The 24519-nt window shown below is 42.3% G+C and overlaps 1 protein-coding gene across 8 annotated transcripts in view; it reads left to right on the plus strand.

Annotated features, from left to right (window-relative positions):
* Positions 1–2017: 2017 nt before the first annotated feature.
* Positions 2018–24519, plus strand: part of CPT1A (carnitine palmitoyltransferase 1A) — a 48592-nt gene continuing 26090 nt past the window's right edge. Inside the window, exons 1-7 of one of the 8 annotated variants that reach the window (XM_083600490.1) lie at positions 2018–2347; positions 14083–14236; positions 15303–15442; positions 16469–16640; positions 19206–19307; positions 21831–21968; positions 23338–23415. In XM_083600490.1, coding sequence (XP_083456616.1) covers positions 14096–14236; positions 15303–15442; positions 16469–16640; positions 19206–19307; positions 21831–21968; positions 23338–23415 — 771 coding nt within the window. In that variant the 5' untranslated portion in view covers positions 2018–2347; positions 14083–14095. Of the gene's footprint in view, positions 2348–5494; positions 5837–14082; positions 14237–15302; positions 15443–16468; positions 16641–19205; positions 19308–21830; positions 21969–23337; positions 23416–24519 lie in introns of those variants that run through there. The other 7 variants (XM_083600486.1, XM_083600491.1, XM_083600489.1 and 4 more) reach the window with 7 other exon arrangements.

Genomic DNA, 24519 nt, shown 5'->3' on the forward strand with positions numbered 1-24519 from the left:
GGCCTCTGAGTGGTATGCATTAGATATAAGTGTGATAAGTCACTCTTACTATATTTGCCAGTGGCCACATTTTGCTGTCCTGCAGCTAACTCACATTTTGCAATTCAAACTTTTAACTCTTTCATCCATTGGAGAAGCTGTAATGTTGTTCTCTAGCAGTTTCCTGTAATTTCATGAAAGGGCGGCATGCAGTATTTGCATATTGACAGATTTATAGAAAAACCTATTAACCTAAGTAGCTGAGCAAGTACTAGAACAATTCCAGTACCTTTGACCTACATTCTTGAGCAAGCGTGACAGTTCAGTTAATGCCAATCTACTTTCCAAACAGGTCATTCATTACAAGGTACGTTGCTATGGCGACATCCTAATTCTGAACTGTAACTGCCTGTTGCAAATAGGAAAATGGGTTTAATATATAAGAAATTATTGTGATGTTTATACTAGCTAGGCAAAATAAAAACTTACTTGCTCGTAAGAGCTAATAAACTTGATTTCATTCTCTAGAAACATGTAAATTGTTAAGTCACCCAAGGTGAAATGTCTATCCATGGTACATTGAATTGATTCTTGTATTGTAGGCAATTAAACTAGTTCAAGGACAGAGAAGCCTATGAGTTGGCCCTCAGCCATGGTGTTAATATGGGGTCCACTTCAGTCAGCTTTCTCACGCCATGCCCCCCCCCACCTGTGTGATTCTGGTTGTGGAATGTGGTGTTCTTCAGAAAACTAAAATTCCTCAAAATATTCTCAGCCACCTCAGAGCAAAAGACAGCTCTTAGAGCAGGACCAAAGAGCCCCAACCCCTCACATGGGAAGACGTCCCAACTATCTCCTCCAAACCACCCCTACAATCTAGAGTGTTGGTCCAGAATCTGGGAGACGATGGTTCAAATGCCCCAATATTTTGGATTACAACTCCCATCCATCCTAGTCAAGTCAGTCCAATGCTGACTGGGGCTGATAGGATATGCACTCCCAAAGATCTAGAAGAGCATTGCAGATCTCTTATCACACAACACAGATCTACCTTTTGCAGGGGCTGTGAATGGGCCCATAGCTATGGTATTAATGTGGGGTTTGCTTCAGTCTGCTACCCCATTTCACTATTTTACTCAACCCACAAATGACAGGCAAACACTGTACTTTGAAGTTACAAATCCGCATTCCATGACAATAGTTTCTACTACACTTTTCAACAGAGGAATCAGAAGCATTTGTCTTCCTTCTGAGGACAATGGTTCACCCAACCTCTAATCCAGACTGTGTCATGCCCTCATTGTATTTGACGGTCACTGGCGATCCCTAAACGGAGGTCCCTAAATGTAATTTAAGGATCGCATTTCAGGGCTCTTATTATTTAAAGTACAAAGAAGTTTTCATATACGGAGAGCATCCAGGTGGGTTCTCATTCCATCCATTCCATCCATCTGGCTATAAAGCTTTAATCACTGCTCTTCTGCTGCAAGCTACAAAAATCGCAATAGTACTTTCTACACTGGGGGGTTAAGATTGCTTTGTGCATGTATGTTATCCTGCCTTACTAGCATGACACAATTAAGCGTGGCATGTCTGAGCAGCATTTGGGGAAAGCACTTCTCCTCAGCACCGCGAAAGGCATCATTTTCTGGAGTGCCCAGCTTGGGCGGAGGCCCAGAGGCTTTCTCCCGTGTCAAGGCCGGCAGCTCGCTGCCTTTCTATACCGAAGCCTCCTCGCCTCCCGCCCCGCCAGGCCCAGGAGCGCCACGCGCCACGCTTCCATTCCCGGGGCTTTGAGTAGGGACTGCGGGACTGTGCCGCTTCCTCCGCGGGGAGAGAAAAGGGTCTTGGAAAGCCCGTCCTCTCTTCCCTCGGACTACCAGTACTGCAGGCGCGCTCCGGTATGAGAAAGAGGGAGCCCTCCTCTCGCCTTCCAAGCCCAGAAGAGCCCCGCTTTCTTTCTTTGGGAGGCGCGCGCGAGGGCAGAGGCCGCCTCCCTCCTCCCTCTCTCCACCTCAGCTCCTCCGAGCTCCGCCCCGCTGCTGCCTTCGCCCTGCCCGAACGCGCCCCTGCCGCGCCTCCTCCTTCGGCTTCGCACTTTGCGCCCGCTGCTGCTGCTGCTGCCTCCTCCTTCCCCGCCCAGACACCCCGGAGCGGCAATTCCCGTTTCTCGGCCCCGGCCCCGCCCTTCTCCTGACAGCTCGGCCAATCCGGACCCAGCCGGTAGCAGCAGCGGCGGTGGCAGCGGCGGCGCTCCAGGGTGCTGCACTGCGCGCGGGCTTCCCTCGCGCACTCTTGCGCGCTCTCTCTCCGTCTCCTCACAGCCGCCTGCGAGGAGGCGCCCCTTTCCCTCCTCGCCGGATAGCCCGTAAGTTGTGTCTTTCTGCCCCCCCCCCGCCCCACCCCCGCGGTTGGTGTCTTTCGGTTCTCATTTAGGGAGGGTGGCCCCGCGCACACCTAGAGGAGCACGCGAGGCCCGGAGGGGGCGGCGATACTGGGGCGGGGAGTGCCTGGGGGTTCCCGTGCCTGGGGGTGCTCCGCTCGCCGTCTGAGGGACTGTCTAGGAGAGAGAGACGGCGTGCGCGAGAGAGTCCCTTCCCACGTGAGCGCCTTCCTCTTCCGCGGCTCCCTGGCGCTTAGCGGAGGAAGGACATCCCAGGGTGGGGAGCAACTTGGCTCCTGGGTGTGCAAGAGGGGCCACTGGAGAATCGCGGTTTATAATCTTCCTTCCGTTAATGCAGCAAGCTGGGACAGGAGGAGGGTCTTCTGCTGCCTAACGGAGCAGAACTCTTTGCTCCCCTTGAGCTCATCGAGCCCTGTCAAAGATTAGGAAACGAAAATTTAGACTGAAGTTTTGCGTGGTGTACCCTTAACTTGGAGGCAAGCCCAGCTGAACACAGCAGGACTTCTGCTTGTGCTATTAAAATACTATTTTTCCTTCCAGCTTTTACTTGAAGTTAGCTGGTATTTTGCATTGGAGTGAAACCTTTTCCCACTAAGTAAGAACTACTGAGCAAACAGTGCTCCGTTGTAATCTCTTAAAGTCCAGGTTGCTCACAATATGGTCTTCTCTAAGGAGTGGCTGACAACATATAATAAACAAATGTTGTCTCAATCTCCCTTTGATATTATCAATGACATACAGTGATGTACAAACATTGTGGGGTTTTTTTGGGGGGGGGACTTCATTAGAAGTCAGGCATTGTGCAATCAAATTGTTTATTTTTTTTAAAAAACCACACACACCTTAAAATCACTGGGTAGTTTATAGTTCAGTCTCAAAAGTAAGCCCATTGGGTTCAAGAGCCTTACTCCCAGATAACTAAGTGTAGAATTGCAGCTGTAGTTTTCATAATAAAGAATGTTTCCCTAGTACAGTTAAACACTCTGTTTCCCTAGTGTGCATTTTGCAGAGGAAGGGCAGCTCTATACAATACAAATAGTGGAAAAAATGAACTGGGTGCACCTCTTGAGAACATTGCTTTCAGCGATGAGTTGACAGCAGTGGGGGTGTATTTTGGAATTGGGTAAATAATACATAATCTTTGGACATTGTGTACAGGTAAACCTATCCCTATAAACCACTAATGCTGTAATTCTGGAGCCTGCAGCTGTGCATATTGCCAAGAATCTGAGCCTTGCAGGAACTTGTAGACCTTCATTTAATACTGAGGAAACACAGGGCATTATGCAAACTTTGGTTTTAAGGAAGCTTTTGTTTTAATATGAATTTCTCATAATAATGGCTGAGCTTATATCTTGGCTACTGCTTAGAGAAGATTATGATGGCTTCTTAGTGGGCTCTTGTGAGGAATTTCTGAACATTTTCTTTTTAAATCATTTACAGCGCCAACCCCCTGACCATGACCCTATACATTTGGGATAAATTGCTGTGAGCAAAGTAGTAGAATTCTAGTATAACTGGAATAGCTGGGTGAGGTAGTACAAGCAGGATCCTGTTTCTCACACCTTTAAATGGAAAGTGTCTTCAATATTAGCTGCAAGCATGTAATTGATTCCTCAAATAGCTGCAGATTAGGAATAGTCTTAGTATGGACAAAATAAAAAGTAGTTATTGTGGTGTTAACACATGTGCAGTGCCATCAAATGTGTATTAAGCCAAGTGCTCACTGCTTCCTAATGCTTGAGATTTCTGTGACCTAGCCACATCACCTCTGCAACAGAGGAGCCAATGACCATCTTAGTGTGAGGTTTTGAAAGTCCTGGAACGCTTCATTCTAATATAGGGCAGGTGGAAGCTTACACATTGGATGTTCCCATTTCTGTGCAAAAACCAAACTTGAAAACTGTGGAATACCTTGAAATGTCAACAGTGCTGGCAGGGGAGATTTGAAGGAGGCAGCAGGGGCAGCCCATGCATGAGGCGAAGTGAAACCATTTGCCTCAGGTGGCAGATCCAACCCCCTCCCTGCCCTCACTGATGCGCCGCTGCCAGTCCCACTACAGCTTTGCACACCACTGGCACAGCACCATTGCCTGTTGTGCCCTTGCCACTGCATTGTGGAGGCAGTGTGGGCAAAGTCACAGGTGAGAGTACAGTTGCAGTGGTGGGGATGGAGTGGGGATCCGGAGGTGGGGGGGCGGGCGTTGGGGTGCTGTAAGGATGTTTGCCTACAGTAGCAAAATATCTCAGGCTGGCACTGATCAGAGGTGGGTGGGTGGGTGTGGTTTTAGCCTTCCACGTGCTCAGCTATACATAAAGTATTTCACCAGACAATGCACACTTGGCATAGGGAGGCTGGGGGCCATAACAGTGAAGCATTTGAAAAGCGGGGGCATCTTGTTAATGCATCGTGTTTTAAGAAGGTTAGGCAGCACTTTATGCTGTTCCCAAAGTTGAGTGGTGGACGCCCGAAGTGCATGATGCTGAGAGAGAAAGAATAGTAAAAATAAGCCTAGATGTTACAAGAAACCTCCCAGAAAAGGTTTTCATGCTTTTCTCTTCCATCCACAATGGGAGTCTCATTGAACTTTGTAGGTCTTTGAGTGAACATGCATAGGATTGTGCTATACGAATTTTTAATCCTATGCAAAGTTATGTGGATGTATGTCCTTTTGAAAGCCCTGGGACCTAGAATAGTATTCGGTTGCAGGAGAGGGATAATCAAGAAATGAGCAGCACAAGAGAGGGAAGTGTATCCTGTTCTCTCATTCCCTGCACCCCATATTGTATATCCATGTTATACTTTATAAATCTGAGGGTTGAATTTGCTGCCGGGTTAGCTTGTGTTTAGGAAAGCACTGAATTTTAGTCGTACTGTGAATTTCCTTTTGTATGTGTGAGCCATTCAAAGTGCTTTATCGTTTTCTTGGGACATTGATGGTGCTTCCCATTTCTAAGAATCGGGATGTTGAAACAGAATCAAGGCTAGAGTGTGAAAGGCAAGCGGAGCTTTTGTAGTTTGGTGGTGTGTTGTGTGCATCAGCGTAACCTTTTGCCTACTTTTCTGAGTCCGTCATGTGATCTTTCTTTGCTGTGGAGGAAGGGCGGGGTTTCAAGAAGTACGCTGCTTTGCAGAAGTGCCTTTCAGATGACATATTGCATGACTCCATAAAATTAAATCACCAGGGCCTAATAAAACGGGGGGTGGGGATGAGAGGCCAGACTGAAGAAAAAGCACAAGAAGGCACTATTTTGGGAACTCGTTGTAGGTCAAGTATGTTTTCTTGCGTTGCTAGAAACGGAAATACTGTAGTAGACGCTGTCTTCCTGCTTGCAGTATTGCTTCTGGAAAATACTCAGTTGTACAAAAGCAAAAGTAGCAGCGTGCCCTGTTGTTGTAGATAAGTCGTCTGCACTGCTAGCTGCAAGGATCTGGGGACATATTTCGTGGAAGTCAGTTATTTTCCTTTTATATAACCTTTTTATAAAATTGGGTATTCTGATATTTGACAGTAAAGTTTAGTTCTAGACATCTTTCTGTCTCCTGTTAGACTTCCACATGGGTTGCCATATTCCTCTGTTGTAGCCGATACAAGCAAGTGTTTGTCCTCCCTTAGAGATTAACCAATTATGTCATAATACATTTGTTAGACTTGAATGTGTTTTGTGCTTGTTAGTTTTGTTCATCCAGTAAATTAATCGGTGTGCCTGCCATCCTTGGCCTGATACCCATGGTTTCTCGCCCTTTTTGTTCCTTTTGGTGTAACATAGTAATTATGTTGAGTACTTGGGAAACACAGTTCAATCTTTTACAAAATGAGGCTATTTAAATACAGAGAATAACTATTGATTTTTTTCTGTTTATTGGAGAATTCTGTAAATCTGAAAGGAACTCATAAAAAGTTAAATAATCAAAGTGGTTTGGTGCGTGCTTCTTCAACTCTGTCATTCTTTTTGCTATCTCTTTCTTTGCATATCTGAAACTTGAGAAATATTTGCAGTGGTCTCTTAAGAATTATGTGCATACACTCAAAGTTGTAAAGCCAAAGTTCTCTTCCTTTATTCTCAAGTGGGATATTTATAAGTGAAGGACAAGCCTGAGAAAAACTGCTTTGAAATGCAATTGAAATTACTACTGTCTGTAGTGAAGTTAAAAACAAACACAACTTACTTTTCAGCATGTCCTGCAGACGATAAGCCCCGTTTCTATTACAACAAGGAAGCGGTGGTCCCATTGTCTTATTCTGAAAATTATTAACTGCTTTTATGAGTAATCTAATGTGATAGCATTTTCATTACTGGATCTTGTGTGTGCATTCTGACCTATGGCCAGTTCATACCTTAATAAAATGGGTGTTGCATTTACATGGCTGCTTCCCATGCTGTCATGGTAATGTATGTAATGGGGAAACTGTACTCCAAGTGGTTCTGACATTGGAGGCAACAATAGACACCTTCCGTGTGGTTTCACTGTTAACATATGCAACATATGGGGGGGCAGCAACCACACTGAAGCGGTAATTATTAACTAGTGTCTGTTCTTTCTAAGGAACACATAGATAATAGATAATTCTTTATGACCACTACTCTTACAGTAATTTGACAATGCTCAGTATCAGGAGTACACTTCTTATCTCGATTTTATGATTTGCCCCATGGAGAAATACCAGTTCTAATCAAGGCAAGAAATTTGTAACCTCAAGGAGCGTTAAGAACCTTGCTGTTACCAGCATGCCTGTGATGGGAGAGGCCAGCTGACATAAAGTGGGGAGCCTCTCTGCTTTCTCTAGTCATGTCCTGAACCCCTTAGTCTAAGCCACCTTCTCTGAGATGGGTATTACTAATACCAGCATATCACTTGCGAGTTGCAGACAGCATTCTGTACCAGTTTGGTGCAAAGGATCTTGGGGCATGCCACATTGATTATGTTGCCCCCATACAGGTTATGTTGCAGATTTCGGAAAGGAGAACAGCATCTCTGCATACTCATATGGCTTTGCATTAAAATATACTTGTACTTTCATCAAAAGAAACAACCGGTTGTTCTAGGTTTGAGTAAAGCCTATTGATCTATTAACCTTTTAATGTTTATTGCAGGTTATGATAAAAACAGGGTGCCTTCAAAGAGTTGCTTACCTTTAGACTATTGATGGGAAAGCGCAAGTGAACTTGCACAGCTGTCAGTGTTGTTGTCCTTGGCTGACCTGCTGTTTTGTACTACTTTGTTTTCCTTGCCACGTAGGGTTTCTGTTTGTCCGTTGGCTCATGATGTGACTTGCAGATGCTGTGTAGCTACGTTGAGAATCTGAGTTTAGTTCTCTGACATTGACATCTAATGTGCTTCATTCCAGAAAAGCATACACAATATTTCTAGAGTTCCAAGCAATAGATTAGTTTCCAGTAACTATCTACTCATTTTCCTTCTCTAGCTTGTGCAAGCCTTTTCAGGTTCGCATTCTTCTCTACTGTGTTTTCTTTGTAGTCATGGTATTACCTCTTTTGGGGGAAGCATTGTGCTTTTTCTTGGGTACTTTGTCCATCTTTCATCCCAACCCACTCAGCTCTCAACTGTGGCTTCTATAGGCTGTTATCATGTGACAGTGGCCACACACCAGGAATGGGTTCAACTAGCCGGCTAAGTCAGGTGAGGGTAGTTGATGGGCTTAAACCCTTGATGAGTTAGAGCAGCGGTTCTCAACCTGTGGGTACCGAGGGGTTGTTGGACTACAACTCCAATCATCCCTGAGCTCTGGCCTTGCTAGCTAGGGGTGATGGGAGTTGTAGTTCAGCAACATCTGGGGACCAACAGGTTGAGAAAGGCTGAGTTAGAGACTTCCCTTGCATTTGAAGACAGGGTCCAGTGGATTGAGCAGATGAGACCAATAGTGGGGCCAGTGGAAGAAGGCGGTCTTCACATTCTGTAGAGGAAAGGAAGGGGCAGATGGGGCTTGTCCACCTGGAAAGATAGCCCATTTGGAGAAGAAAACACTAATTCAGAGTGGAGTCCCTAAGACAGTGGGATGGTACTGTGTACACCTTCTGGAAAATCCTGCAGCCAGGCTGGTGCCAAATGTGTTGCTCTTTGGACCACATCAATGAGGCTGAGGGCAGGGGTCTTGTTGTCTGGGCAGCTGAGAACCTCCATACTGACCAGGCTTGTGCCCCAGAGAGGTCACTTGGGTGCTGCTAACACAGTGGTTTGACTTCATTCTCAGAGGCGCACTCCATTGTCTCTCGAGACAGGTGGATGCCAACAACATTGCTCCTTCTCCCATTTTATTTCTTTCTAGTTGAAGGCTTCTAATTCTTAGAATGTGCCTTAGTAAATGTGATCACGTTCTTCATACTTGTGATCAGGCTACATCCATCTTTGATATTATCCGATTATTTTTATTTTCCTTTTAGCTAGCTCACTTTATGCCACACTTGGTTGAGGACCACAGCCTTAACAAATGACATGAAGGTGGGAAAACTTCTGGCAAAATTAACCAGAACTTCTCACCCTAGGATATTAGAATTTTGATACTATGTTCAACTTATACGTTTAAACTATTTCTAGACTGGCAGTTATTTAACATTGTTTTAAAACAGTGTCAAAACATACAAAACCAATATAAACATAGCCGTTGCGTTGCCACTAAACGAAACATGCTATTTCCCCATGAAAATACTAAAACATTTTCTACCATCTACTCAGCTTTTTTCTAAATGGTGCTTGTATTATTTTAGGGGTACTGAATGTCAGGCCTAGGGGTTAAATACAGCCCTCCAGGCCTCTCTGTGCATCTCTTGGCAATCTCCCTAGACCATACTCCTCACTTGCCCTTCTCAGCAACCTCCTCAAGTGTTTTTGCCTGGTTTGGTTGTGTCTTTGAACTGTGACAATGCCTCTTTTTTGTTTTGCTGAAGAGAGGTGGTGTATTTGTGCAGAAACACCCAATTTTTGTGTGACTCAACTGTTGCTTTGACCACACCCACCACAGGTGTGCAACCTCTTGAAAGTTGCCCTTGAGCAGGCTTCCTCAAACTCTGTCGTCCAGATGTTTTTGGCCTACAACTCCCATGATCCCTAGGTAGCAAGACCAGTGGTCAGGGATGATGGGAATTGTAGTCTCAAAACATCTGGAGGGCCGAGTTTGAGGAAGCCTGTCCTTGAGGAAATGTGGCTCTCCACTTCTGCATTATTTGAATGCATTATTGGTCTTTTCCTATTGTTTGAGTCCTTGTTGCCCTAAATTTTGCAAACACTGCAGGCACTTAGGTCAGCAGAATGTAATAACGGATCCAAAACTGCAGGGAATCTTCTGATTTTCCTAGCCCAAGGTCAGTGACCGGATACCTAAATCCACAGGGAGAAAGGAGTTCCTTGGCAGTGGAGTGAAATGGCACAGTAATGGACTTCACCCTGTTGTCTAATGGAATACAGTGGTACATCTGTTTGCGAACAGGATCTGTTCCGGAGGCCCATTCACAACATGAAAAGAGCGCAACCCGCAGCGGTGTGTCTGCACACGCGCGGGTTGCGATTCGCCGCTTCTGCGCATGACATCATTTTGCGCGTCTGCGCATGCGGCGAAACCTGGAAGTAACCCTTGCCGGTACTTCCGGGTCACCATGGGACGTAACCTGAAAGAACGTAACATGAAGCGGACATAACATGAGGAATGACTGTAGTTCTAGTTTTCTAGATCTGACGCTATATAAAAGCTTCATTAAGCACAAAACTTTGGCATCAGTTTGGAGGGAAACTAAAATTCCGGGGTTATAAGTTAATGAAGCTGCTATAAAATACATAGCTTTCTAATGTCTCATGTATTAAAGTCTTCAGAAGGGCTAGATGTTCAGTATGGATCAGGGGCATGTTGGGTTAAAAGTTAACCATCATTGTTGGTAGCAGAATTGTAATCAATATACGTATTTACATATATTAACAGTGATTGGACATTTTGCTTCTTACAGATATGAAATCTGTTCTGTTTCGTATTCCTGACTGTGTGCTGTTTTTGTATGTTGTGTTTTGTTGCAGGTCAGTAAAAAATAACTAATACTGCTATTAGCAGAAACTACTTCTCTTTAATAAATCATTTTTACTTGATACTGCAACACACATATTGAATTGCTCCTTTGATCAGTTGAGACAGTGGAATAGTTACATCCATTCTTTCTGAGAACACATTGTGCTGGTTTCCCCTAAAGCATATTGGTATGACTACAGAGGAAATCATTCAGATGTAGCACAGATGCTGTTGGCATTGAGAACTTGGGAGAACTATGCTAAGTGGAGAGATTGTCTCAAGCCTTGTGTGTGTGTGTGTGTGTGTGTGTGTGTGTGGTGTAGTGTTTGTGTGTGTAAATCGTTACTCTTCCTTTAGCAAAGCCTGGCCAAGGGTACTTTGCCAAATGACACGCCGGCAACCCAAATAAAAGCTTCCTCATTTTTTCGTTTGCGTAATTTTGTAAAGCTTTTGCTTTCCCTGCAGTAGTGATCTGCATTTTCCCCCCTACATAAACGCACATGCTCTGTAGTGCCGTGCCCTTTCACCCACTTTTCTGAGCAAACATGTGACTGCTTTAGAAATGTGGAGGCGGGGAAAAGTGCTGTACAGCAGACTATTTAAAAAATCTCATTTAGAAAGCGGGAGAATAATCTTAAAAGAGAAATGATAGTTCAGGTTTCTTTAATACTCAGCTGTCTGCTTATAATACTAAATAATATTTTATTATTTAAGGGAGGGAAACTACAAACTCATGTAAGTGAAGTGTTAGTGACACTGCTAGGGCTGAAGGCTTATCCATACTTACCTTTGCCCTGTACTGTTCTTTCCAGGCACAGGTCTGTACTTTAAAGCTACTGTATGTGTCTGAGCGGGTTCTTTTTTCCACCCTGGAGCTTCCCCAGCAAAAACCCACTCTTTAAAGCTGAAGCACAACAAACAACAATTTGGGTTTTGCACAGATTGCCATTTGCAATCAATTCAGCGGTAAAGTGTGGGTTTTCTCTAGGAAAGCTACAGAGCACAGTGCGGATAAGCCCACTGCCATATCCTTTAAATTTCATTTGTTTTAGGCTTCATCAGAGTAGCATTTTGACCTCTCATATTTGTCCATGAGTGCAGAGCAGTGGTTCCCAATTTGCGAAATACTGTGGATGCCCTGTTTTCCAAAAGCCAAGCTATGGACTCCCTACTTGTGAGAATTTTGATATCTCTGTAGTAGTTTTCATTATGTGAATTGTGCAGTGGAACCTCTGGGTGGGTTACATAGAATCCCTGGGGGTCTGTGGACCTTAAGTTGATAATAACTGGTGCAGAGAAATAATACAGTGGTACCTCGGGTTACATACGCTTCAGGTTACATACGCTTCAGGTTACAGACTCCGCTATCCCAGAAATATTACCTCGGGTTAAGAACTTTGCTTCAGGATGAGAACAGAAATTGTGCAGTGGCGGCGCAGCAGCAGGAGGCCCCGTTAGCTAAAGTGGTGCTTCAGGTTAAGAACAGTTTCAGGTTAAGAACGGACCTCCGGAATGAATTAAGTTCTTAACCCAAGGAACCACTGTATTGAGTGAGCATTTTCTTTGGGAATTCATGTGGTGGAAAGGAAAAAGCATTCAGTTTTAAAATTTAGAGGGGCGGGCGGGGGGGAGCTAGTTTTCAACATCAGTGTCTGAGACCCTAGTTTTCTCTTTACATGAAATACAATTAACTCTAATTTTCATGCAACTATTCATATATCTTGCCTAGAATTCATTGCTTAAGAAGTTAGAAATGAGAATCAAACCAGCCACAGGAAGCTGCTTCATAGCAGATCAGAATATTTGTCCATCTAGAGCAATTTTGCCTACTCACGAAGCAGCTCTTGAAGATTTTGGACAGACGTTTTGCAATCAACTGCTACTGGATAATTTTAACTGGAGATCCTAGTTTTGCATGCAAAGCCACAAGCTCTGCTACAAAGCTCTGGGCCCTCCTCCACCGGGGAAGGAAGCAGCTTTCATTCTGCCAGTGAACAATAATGTTGTCACAGATCTTGTTAAGAGCCTGATGTAGAAATGGAAGCTTCCATTTAAACTTGTATCATGCTTGACTACCGCAAAGAATGTTGAAGTCCTGTATTCATTATAAGAGGAAGTGTTTGGTCCCCAACTATTTTTCATTTGTTTCATTTGCCCAGTGGCATATACATGCGCTTCCAGGGTTAACACTGACAGCAAATATGATAAATTTGTCTTCTGCACCGTCATTTCATTCTTGTGTCTTCCTTTTAAAGCCAATCTTCCCTTAATCCTCTGTCACTCTTTCCTGGCTATATACCAGTCCCATCCCCAACCTGTGACTTGGTCTGTGGCTAATGTTGTATTGCTACATGAAGATCAGCTTTATCTACGCACATTTGTTTTAAATAAAGCTGTAGGTGAGTTGTGGGAAGCCTTTAACACATGTTGTTGGACTATAACTCCCAACGTGCCTCACCATTGGCCATACTGAGTGGGTCTGATGGGGAGCTGGAAGTCCAAAATCATCTAGAGGCCTACAGGTTTCCTTACCCCTGCTTTAGGTCATAGTGTACCAAAGAAGAGAATGAGATATAAATCAGGTGGCCCTTCCTCAGCTATGAATGTGCTTATGGATTTTGACAAGCAGCTATCTTTTCAGCAGCTTACAATATATCATCGAAACGTTTATGCTTTATTCTCCTATGTGAGGAACCCAGTTTCTTTCCACTATGCAAGATTTACCGGTACATAGCAATTCCAATGCTGATTCAGCCATCAATCCTGCCCAAAGGGCTGTCGGCCTCATCAAAATATATTTTAAAGCATTGTATTCAATTAAATGTTCATTTATCTCTTTTTTTAAAAAGAGTATTCATTTTATTGTGGCAAAACTTAATCCAGTTATGGTTTGGATGGATTGGGAAATGGGGAGAGAGGAGCTGGGCTGTTGTTGGGCAGTGAACCAAATTGCCAAATTTGCTCTAAAAGAACTCTGCTTGTTAATGGAAGTGGATGTTCTAAGTATTTGTTACACTGGAGTAATAGGGTGTTAAGTCTGTATATGAAAAACAGTTGCTTAAAAGCTTTACTTGAAATCTTTCCTGTGGGTTTATGACCATCAATAATATCTTGGTTCTGGCAAGCAATGTCTGGCTTTACTATAGCACTTGTTCTTAATGAGAGAATGTGATTACTCCAGAGCACAGACTTCTTGTCAGTTGCCTTGTTGAAGTTATTGTGGGCACTCATGCATGATGAGGCATATCTAGGCTAAGATATGACTGAGCCTTTTGGCCACACACATAACCGAGCTGTGAAAGGTGGAAAATGTACCATTAACTATGGCTTACTATCTTGGTCTGCTCCAAATCTGTTAAATCAAAGTTTCCCAGTTCCAACAAAACTGGAAACTTTAGTTAATGGTAGACTAGCCAACATTTTTGCTTACATGTACAAGGGCTGTGTGCATGACCAAAAGGCTCACCCATAGTTTGGCTTATTGGTGGAGGTATAAATGACTGAATGCTGCCTAATGATGTGGACTGGAGTAGCACTCAAGCAGTATTTGATACCTTCAGTAAACAAAGATGATGATTAGTCGCCTTTACAAATTTGCAGTAGATATCATATTCTTGGCTTCTAATTCTCTCATGCAAATTAAGTAGCTACTAATAAACATTTGTTTGTTTTTCTGTTTGCCAGGTAAATTCTAAAAATGGCGGAAGCCCACCAGGCAGTTGCTTTTCAGTTTACTGTAACCCCAGATGGAATTGATCTGCGTATGAGCCATGAAGCTCTCAGGCAGATCTATCTATCTGGTCTCTACTCATGGAAGAAGAAATTCATCAGATTCAAGGTAACTCATATTGCAGATCTGAAACTATACTTGGGACTGAGGCATATATTATGCAGCAAACAAGGGTTTTTCTGAATACCCAATTTTGCATTTTAGCACTAGTTTTGGTTGATGTGTGTATATACACCACCCCTGTCCATTTCCCCCCTCCTGGCTGTAATCCCTCCTGGCTATTTTTCTTTAGATTTAAAGACCAAAATGAAGTCTGGTCAGAGCAGAACCAGAGTAGAGGTGTGGTTAAGCAACACTTTGCTGCTTGCCAAGTCTTCCTCCTCCTGGGTTAACTAGCAACCACATGTTTCAGAAATGTGGGAACCAGATAGTGTGAATCTTACTCTGAAATGTTGAAATAGTTTTAGTGAAAACCCATGAAATGTTCCCCTCACTTTCTTTACTTTCACTTCATCTGAACTGCCTACTGCCATGGAAAAGTAGACCCTTAAGAAAGTGATGCATTGTATTGGGTGTTGATCTTGGACCAGGCAGACCTGGGTTCAAATCCCCGCTTAGATATAAAGCTCATTTGACTCATCTGGTATTTCTCACTAGTGCTATATGAGCAAGAGAAGGAAATGAAAGGGCTTTCCTGTATGCCATCTGATTGCCAGATAAAGTTATCTGGCAATCCAGGAGCTCTTCCCCTTTGTTAGGGCCTGCCTTTCTATGCTAGGAGATAGTCCAGGTGAGGAGAACATCCATCATAAGGGCCTATCATAGTTGTGGGCATGTATCGCCCTACCCCTTCCTGGTTTGGTGGGTGCAGTTTGGAGGGCCCTGTGCTGATTTTTAGCTTCCCAGATATTGCCATCTTTACACTATTGCCATATTTACCAGTCTCCAATACATTTTAAAAAGAAGTTCATCTACACGTCATTCTTGCTAATTATACCTAACAGTGTTCCATAAAGAACACTGAGTTAGTCTTCCTTGAGTTAGTCTGCATTCGCATGGCTATGTTCACTAAATATGTCTGGGAAGTGTTAAATGGGTGCATCAGAATCCAGAAAATTAAAGTATAATATTCTTGTGACTCAGTAGGGCTCTTTTTATGTTCTTGCCTTTCCAGAATGGCATCATCACAGGAGTCTATCCTGCTAGTCCATCCAGCTGGCTTATTGTAGTAGTAGGAGTTATGTCAACAATGTATGCCAAAATAGATCCTTCATTGGGACTAATAGCTAAAATCAACCAGACCCTTGATACGACGTAAGTAAACTCTCTCTTTGCATTGAATAGATTTTTCTGGTTAGTCTTAATGATGGGTGGTACGTCACTTCTCAGTTTGGCTCAAGGGTACAGTGAGATAATAATGATAGAGTAGAATCCTATCTTGTTCCCTTCCCTCCCCCTTCATATGATTACCTTGCAGTTGCTGCTCTATCAACAGTGTTGGGGAGTGAGAAGAGTTAAGTGTCTCTATATCCATATGCAGAGACAAGTACACGGTGCACCAAGCTATTCTGGGTCTATGGACCACAATATAGCTCTCTCTATGTGTGCGTGTGCAGCAAGAACTCACAAAGAGCTCTGAGAAATTTCATTTCTTGGCACGAGGAATGAGGAATGAGGAAGAAATTTGATCCAGTTCACATTTAATTTGCGCTTTCTTAGAAAAAAAACGCAAGAACTGAAACACAGCCATCCTTTAAAATTAACGCTTCTCGGAATTTTGCAGTGCAGCTCTCCAGCCATGAAACAGTGTACCTGCCCTGAAATGTGTACCTCTTCTGAAAGAGTGGGTGCAGGTGGAAGGTGGGGTTGAAACATGGTAACAAGGCATTTACCATGTTAGTATTGGCAGCTTCCTCTTCCCCCACCTCTTATAATTTTTAAAAGGCTGCCACCAGCACTAGCCAAGGGTAATTGACTTCCATGTCCACCCTGCAAATACACTAGTGTCACATTCTAAGGGAATGAGGGGGACCATGATGGCTGGGGCTCTGTTACAGCCACCACTGCTATAAATGTTGTTTTTTAAACAGTAAAAGAAAAGGGGGGCTGCCATAATAAGTATATTCCTCCTCCTAATCATTTGTGCCATTTTGGGGGCCTAGCCTGGAAATAATCAAACAAGCCACCTTGGTGAATTTGGGGGTCTATTTCAGCACAGTCCTAATGTTCAGAATGATCTCTTCTTATTAACAGTGGCTTACTTTGATATGCTTCACTCTTTTACATTTGTCCAGAATTCTTGGAGTAACAGATGCTCTCTCTCTCTTTATTTTTTAACAGAGGCTATATGTCCAACCAAACACAAGGTATTGTCAGTGGGATTCTTTTTGGGACGGGGCTCTGGGTGGCCCTCATTTTCTCCATGCGCTACACGCTAAAGATGCTGCTTTCCTACCATGGGTGGATGTTTGCTGAACATGGCAAACTTTCCACAGGAACCAAGATATGGATGGTAAGAGATTTTTATCTCTCTATATTTTGGAATATGTAATTGATGTGACACTTATTTGATTATATCTGCCATTAGTAACTTAGTTTTCAGGGGCGCAGCTTCAATATTTTTCTTCCCAGTTCCTTCTTATTTCTGCCCCTTAATATTTAATGGAAACCAAGGAATGCCGCTGAGGTGCTGCTGCTTATTCTTCAAAAATTTCCCTTTGGTTACATTTTGTGAACTGGCAGAATAGCCCTCCACTTGGGTGAAGCTTGGCTGCTCTTGACTGCAATATTTGAATAGCTAGATGTTCAACACAATTAGCCTTCCCAAAGGACCACAGTGTGACTAGTTTCTCTCAGTATGGAACACAAGCCTTGGTAAAAGGACCTCAAGCCAAATTCCACTTCTGTCAGGAACTTGCAGCTTCCTCAGTGTTACAGGGAGGCGGATGGTGGCTTACCATTCTTCCCTTATTTTGAAGAAAGCATGAGGAGAATGTGTCGGGTGGTATTGGGGAAGTAGCTGGGAGGAAATACTCCCCCCCCCCTTGTGTAGCCTTGCAGCATAAATAGTCTAATGTATCCTGTTGGTAAACAGGTCTTACCAAGAACGTGGTCTTGTGGTCATTACATCCTCTCCCTTTTATATATTACTTGACTGTAAAAAGGAGTTCAGGGGAAATGATAGATTGTATGTTGAATGCTTCTGTGGGAAATAGAAACTGGTTGCAAATTAAATGTCTGATAGTTTTCTTCAGATAGGATCCCAAGAGCTTTCTCATTTGAATACAGGTTCTATCTGAAGGGTAAGGCTTTAGAGTATTGTGTCAGCCTGGCTTGGTGTTTTCATTGGCTGGAATTTTTGGCATGCTCTACAAATTCAGTACTTAAAAGACCAGTTTTTCTTATAATGCTAAGCTTGAGCAGTGTGAATAGTTATGACTAATCTGTTTTGCTGTCTTGATTTTTACTCCTGGACAGTGGCAGGAAGCTGTTTATTATAACTAAAATGGCAAGTGTGTTAAGAAATATAACTAATATTGCTTCTCTTCTCCAAGGACTAAAATTCTCAGATATTTGAGATATTTTAACCTAACTGGCTTACTCACTAGGTTGCAGCATTCTATTCACTACAACACCATTGACCAGTCTAGCTTTTTCCCCAAGCTTCTTTCCTTACTGTAACTTGTTTTCACATTTTTCTTTATTTCCCTAATTAAAGAACCTTGGGAACAATGACTGATTGTGTCATTATTAATCTGTGCTCATTGTATGAACTTCTGTGTTCTGCAAAAGTTTAGAAAATGAAAGTTTAATCCAGCAGTGGTTGGTGCCCACTGGGACTGCTAAGGTGGAAGGCAGGGAGACCAATAGCAGGCAAAGGCAATGGCAGGTGGGGCCAGCTAATAATAGTTTTGTCCCTGTCCTCCTCCCTGCTGAGCAGTACAAAGACAATGCTGAATCTAAGGAGGAAGTTGATAGCCTTTACCCCCCCCCCCCATTAGTTTTAAGTAAGAATGTAGCTGGGTGGAGGCTAGCTGAGAGCAAAGAGAGATTGGTGGAGCAGTGCCTCTTTTGTCCTAATGAACAGTGGAGGTGAAGCGAAGCAGCAGAGCAGATAATTGAAACAGGCAATATAGAATACCAAAATAAACAAAAAACAAAAACCCAGATGAACAAAATGGTCTTAGTCTAATAAAACACTGAAATAATCTAAAACGAACATAAATACAACTCTTGAACGACAAATACCAAGCATTATACACATACCAGCTTCAACTAGTTTCCAGAACCCCAAGCCATCCTCAAATGTATCCTGAGTGCACACTTATAAACACACTTGGACACACACAAAGGCACAGCCTCAGGCTGCAGTTCAGGAAAATTTAGGCAGGCCAGTTGAAGGCAGTGGAAAGGCCAACATGCTTCAGTGTTGTCTACATGGTCTACATCTGGTGTACATGCCTCACCCCCCTTCAAAAGCTTTAGCTCCCAGGGATGTAGTTGTCCTGTCCTGCACCATGAAACACTTGAGTGTTCTGGCTGTTCATGTGGAATACCTATGCTCTTTCCTCCGTCCTTGACAGTCGTGCTACCGAAAATATTCCAGTAAAGCAGCCTTCCTCAATTTGGTGGCCTCCAGATGTCTTGGACTATAATTCCCATGAGGTCGGTGGGAGTTGAAGTCCAGAACATCTGGAGGCCACCAGGTGGGGAAGGCTGTGATAAAGCAAGAGTTGATTAATAGTTCAGTACTGTGCTGTCAATGTACACAAAACCTTACATGAGTTAGTCAGGTCCCTGACCGGAAGGAGATTACAAGGGTAAAGATGAGTTGGGAGGAAAGAATGCAGTGAAATGTTGCTAGGGTTAGCTTGGTACAGTAGGGGATCTGAATTAAGAAGATAAACCAAAAGCCATGTGAAAAAGAACTTCAAGCTTTGAAAGCAGTAGGCTAGCAAGAGATCATGTGTTTTATGGTTACCTTGTACAAAGGAAGTCCAAAGGTTTAGAGTGTACGTTTAGGAAACAAAATATAAATGCTTATTTCAACTGTTGCTTTTTTCTGTTTCATTTTCAGACACTAGTGAAGCTTTTCTCGGGTCGTAAACCAATGCTGTACAGTTTCCAGACATCTTTGCCACGTCTTCCTGTTCCTGCTATTAAAGATACCGTAAATAGGGTGTGTATTTTGAACCCACCCCCAAACTTTAATCCAGATGGAATGTTGCCCTTGTTTTCCTTGTCCAGAAACATGCATCAGTAAAGGTGTAACATGATTTCTAATTAGTTCGGTTCTAGGTTAAGGTATGTCTGTATCCATTCACAACAAACTCAAGAATACTCAAGGGCACACCTTTACTTTATCTTATATTTATACCCCTAAGGGCAAGATAGTCAGTCTTTACATTTCCATGTCTTTTATCTTCTGTCTGCATTGTGTAATCTTTAAATGGCTTGGAGTCTTGTGATTGTTTTCTTCAATGGACTTTGTCCTAAGAATTACATTATGAAAATCACCAGTACATGATGATGAAAGGAGACCACGATAACAATTTTAAAAGTGCATTTTTTCCCCAAACAAAATAACCCCCCCAGCATATAGCATATTATATTCTTTCAAAAGTCTATAACATTTTGCTAGAATATGAGTGCAAATTTCAGCACACAAAATTTATTACATGGTGAAATGGGCCCAGCTGGAGAAAACATACTGAAACATCTCCGATAATATCTCTGGGAATTTGGTCACAAGTTATCTTTTATATATGGACAGTGTAAGGAATTACTATAAGATCTTGTTTAAATGTTGTCATTCTGAAAATGATAAGTAATACAAACATATTCAAATTTCTGGCAATATCATGAAGAGAGAGGTTTTTGTTTGTTTTAACCATTTGTGGGAATTGTTCAGAGGTATATTCATGGATTCCTAAAGTGCAGTTTAGTACATGGAGAATGTGTATTGGGTCAAAACTCTACCTCCTTGCCCTTCCATTATCTTCTTTCGTCAAGACACCATTCCTGGCTAGCTTAACTATAGTTCCCCTTTACAATAGAAATGAGAAACTGATTTAATTTCAGTTTACAACCCAAGATCTTAAACAATTGTTTTAACACGGCTGGAACAGTTTCAGATGTAACAACGAATGATAGTTTAAGCCCACCAGGATCAGCATGCGGATAGAGATGATGAGCTCAACACACACTCCAGACTTGCAAAAAAGAGTTTTGCAATGCAGGAATATACATTGAAACTGGGCCAGAGAACTGATCTCTTTCATTGCTGGTGGGAGAATGGTTCACGCTAAATTTTGGAGGCAAATGGAAGTGCTGATAACTAAAGAGTAACTGTGCAAGTTGTGGTGCTGTGCTTCTATAGTAAAATGAAATTTGTATGTGTGGAAGAACTAAAAAACTGAAAACATGTTTAATAGCTAGAGACCTGCTAATTTTTCATAAGCTTTAAAATGTGACTTGATAGCTTACAAGCTAGAGCTCAGTTAATGGGTTAGTTTCTCTCACTTCCTTTCCCTTATATGTAATTCCTCTTCCACTCTTCCAGCTTTTTCTCACTTCTCCTTTTTCCTCTCCTCTCCTCTGTCAGCTGTGCTGCTATTTCCTCCTCTCCAGTCTGTTCCTGCTCTGTCTTCACTTCATTCCTTCCCCTATTGTCTCATTTGTTTCTTTATCTCCCCACATACCCTGTTCTTTTTTTCCTACTTTTGTCATGCCTCCTTCCCCTTCCCCCACTAAGCTTTCTCTGCTCTAAACTCTTCCATCTTGTGTCCTTGGCCGTTCATTCACCTCCCCCACCCCCACTTTTCCTTTTACCAGCACACACAGCCTCATGCCTGCACAATGGCTGTTGGGGCCTGCCACACGAACCTTGTTTCCACACTTCTTTGTATGATGAGTCAGGTGCAATTTATGACCCATGTGCAGTTGTGTTAACCTTCGTCGGAGGTGAAGGTTTTCCTCCTTTCACCATAGGTTTTTTTTTGTACTTTTGCAAGCTTCATGTCTCCACAGCGCCTGCTAACTCTTTCCTCTTATGTGCGTTTGTGCGGTGCTGTTTTTGCTGCACAAACATTGGCACTCTCACCTGAACATCAGAATAGAGAGAATGACACCTTCCAATAAAGAGTCAGTTCTTCTAAACAACAACATGATCTGCTTCAGGGATGGCTTACCTGTGGCACTCCAAATGTTGTGGGACTCAAACTCCCATCATCCTTTATCACCTGCCACACTTTCTGGGGCTGATGTGAGCTGGAGTTCCAAACAATGCATGCAAACAATGCCACGGGTTAGCAACTCCATTTGGAAGATCTTCTAGTCAAAACAAAACAACCTACAAAATATTTCCAGGTATTTTCTACAAGGTGACGGTAGATGCAAACACTTTTTTAATCATAGTTTGAATGGAAATATAAGCAATAGATAATTTGACATTCTTCAAGTCTCTCTTGCTCGCTTATTTTCTTACAGAGACTTGTTTCCATCTTCTTGATGTTGCTCTTGTTAGCTTGTTTCTCAGGTTCCCAGTGATGACTTGCAACAGCATCAACAAATCCTGTAACTAGGGTTTCTCTTGATCATCCCACTGTATCCCACTGGCAGTTGCTGCTGCTCTATTGTAAATTATTGACTTGGTTTTGGTACACCCTTCTGCATTGACACCAGTTCTTCTTACCAATTCCAGTATTTGGAATCAGTTCGACCACTTATGAACGATGAGGAATTTAAAAGGATGGAAGGCCTTGGCAAAGATTTTGCACATAATCTAGGACCAAAGCTACAATGGTACTTGAAACTGAAATCCTGGTGGGCTACAAACTATGTAAGTAAATGAATTGAATGCTTTCATGAAGTCATGCAGTTAAAAGCTTCTCAAATCTTCATTCCTGAATTTTAAAATTTTCCAAGGTTCTCTACTTAGAATAAAAGATAGCATTTCAGTTCTAGAAATTCTGTTTCTTGTGTTGACTGCAGAGACTGGAGATAGTCAAGACTTCTAAAAGGTTTTTATGGAATATATTTATAGTAATCCCACCATTTTCAACGAATGGCATAGCACTGTGGCTGGTGCTTTTTTGTGCAAGCATCATCTGTATTCCTGCTGCTAGGAAGGCTGATAACTGTATTGACAGCCTACAGGTATATTGGGTCATAATAAATTACTAGTTTGATCTCATAATGAAGCTTAATTATCTTAAGTTGTTGAACCCTTATGTTAGCCGCCTTTTCCTGCATGGTGAAAATAAACTTGTAAGCCACATGCAAATGAAACTCTTATGTTCTCCGTTTGACTCTAGGCAAAACTGCCTGTTTGTTCTTGCACCTGTCTCAAATGTTGTTTCCACGGCTCAGGGCTGATGTGGCAAACCAGTTTGGCATTGCACAATGCTACTGATTCACAGATGCTTCTCTGGTTAATCAGATCCTTAACTCTGCCTTAGCCAGTTGCACCAAGCATCCGGTACCTAGAAGCTACTTCATATTGGGAGTAGGCTAGTTGAACAACTCAGTTAATTCTGGTGAGAATCAGAATCAGAAGAATCTTTATTTGCATCAGCCACTAGCCATAGCAATAAAATAAAATGTACTGAAGATGGAGGTTAAAAACTTAACTAGACAAAATACATTTTGGAGGTTTACATCAATAATAAAATAATATATCTTATTCTAATTGCCCCCGCTAAAAACATTGCAGTTTTTGCTGTCACTTGATCATCTTGATCTGCTAAAAGAAAGGAAACAGTAGCAATGGTTGAGTGACCTGGCATGGACAATAATAGAGGGGTAATAACCTCACTCCTCAAATCTTTATAAAGAGTGCAAGCCAGAAGCACATGAGCCACTGACTCAATACTGCCATCTCCACATGGACATAACCATTTTTCCAGTGGAATGTTTTGAAATCGACCTTCAATAATTTGTACCAACATTACTAATGAGATCTTTCTAAAGAAGAACTCCATTTGGTTATTGAATATCAGAGAAATTGCCCTTTAGATGCTCTTGATAATTTTTTGTTTCGTTCTCTAGCAAAAGTAGAAAATAATACTGAGATTGTATTCAGTTTTCATTTTCAGAATCAAAGTGTATCCAGGTGTTTAGTGTATTGATGTCCCAGTAACTGGGGCACTTTGTTTTACTTGGTGAATGTCACTGATTAATTATTTTGATCTCTTTCACTTTTCTTATAGGTTAGTGATTGGTGGGAAGAATACATTTACCTCCGAGGCCGTGGACCAATTATGGTGAACAGTAATTATTTTGCAATGGTGAGTAAATGGTACAATTTTGAAGGCGTCGTCATTTCTCCGGCAGAGCCACTTCCTTTAGGGCTGAGATGGGAAACCTGATGCCCTCCAGTTGTTGCTGGACTACAACTCCCACCATCCCTGATTATTGCCATGGTGGGGCTGATGGGAGCTGTATTCCCAACAACAACTGGAAGGCCGTAGGTTCTCTGCTCTGTGGGCATGTAATTTAGCTGGCATAACATCTTAAATTGTACACCAAGTCACATGCCAGTTGCCTGAACTGAAGCAACTCACTTTTGGGGTTGCTTCATTATGCATAATCTTCCCAGCATGTGCACTAAGATAGAACTTCTGTTGCATTGTAGCATTAGATTCTGGTATGACTAAGAGGCTGTTTTTGGGAGGGTATTTTAAAATCATTTTTTTCTGCATGTCTGGGGAGTCCCCCTGCAAGGGTCAGAAATCGCTTCCTTGTCTATGAGACGTAAGGTAAGCAAGTTTGCTGTTAGAGAAAACGATATGAAATGGTGCAATTTAGAGTCCTCCAGTTTAAGGTGCCAGCCATGCCCCTTTTCAGAATATTCCATTCCACTCCTTGATACCAATTTTCCATTTCCCCAACCCCAGCCCACCAGATGCTTTGTTCTGTGACTACAAAGCACAATCAGCTGACAGTGAGCTCTTTTGGGATTCTGTCTCTTAGGATTTTTTCATTTTCATTTTTTTTTAAAATGATTTTTTATTAAAGGTTTTTATAACAACAACAAAACATATAACAAATACATAAACAGACAAAAACAAAAACAAAACAAAAAAAACATGTACCATTTCGAATCTTAATTTCTTATACCTTTCTTCCCCGACTTCCTCATGCCTCCCTTTTCTGTATTCCAAATTCTTATCAATTGCTCAGCAAATCTTCCCTTATTTTAATTTAAATTTAATCTAGTCTTCCTTATTCTCCTTGTCTTAACCCTTACTAATAGTAACCATTTACTTTCCAATCCAACATCATTCTAACTTTCGTTAATTTTGTAATATTTCTTTAAATAGTCCTTGAACTTTTTCCATTCTTCTTGCGCTGCTTCTCTTCCCTGGTTTCGGATTCTGCTCGTCATTTCT

Source organism: Podarcis filfolensis (assembly GCF_964270895.1).
Source record: "Podarcis filfolensis genome assembly, chromosome: 1".
NCBI lineage: Eukaryota > Metazoa > Chordata > Lepidosauria > Squamata > Lacertidae > Podarcis > Podarcis filfolensis.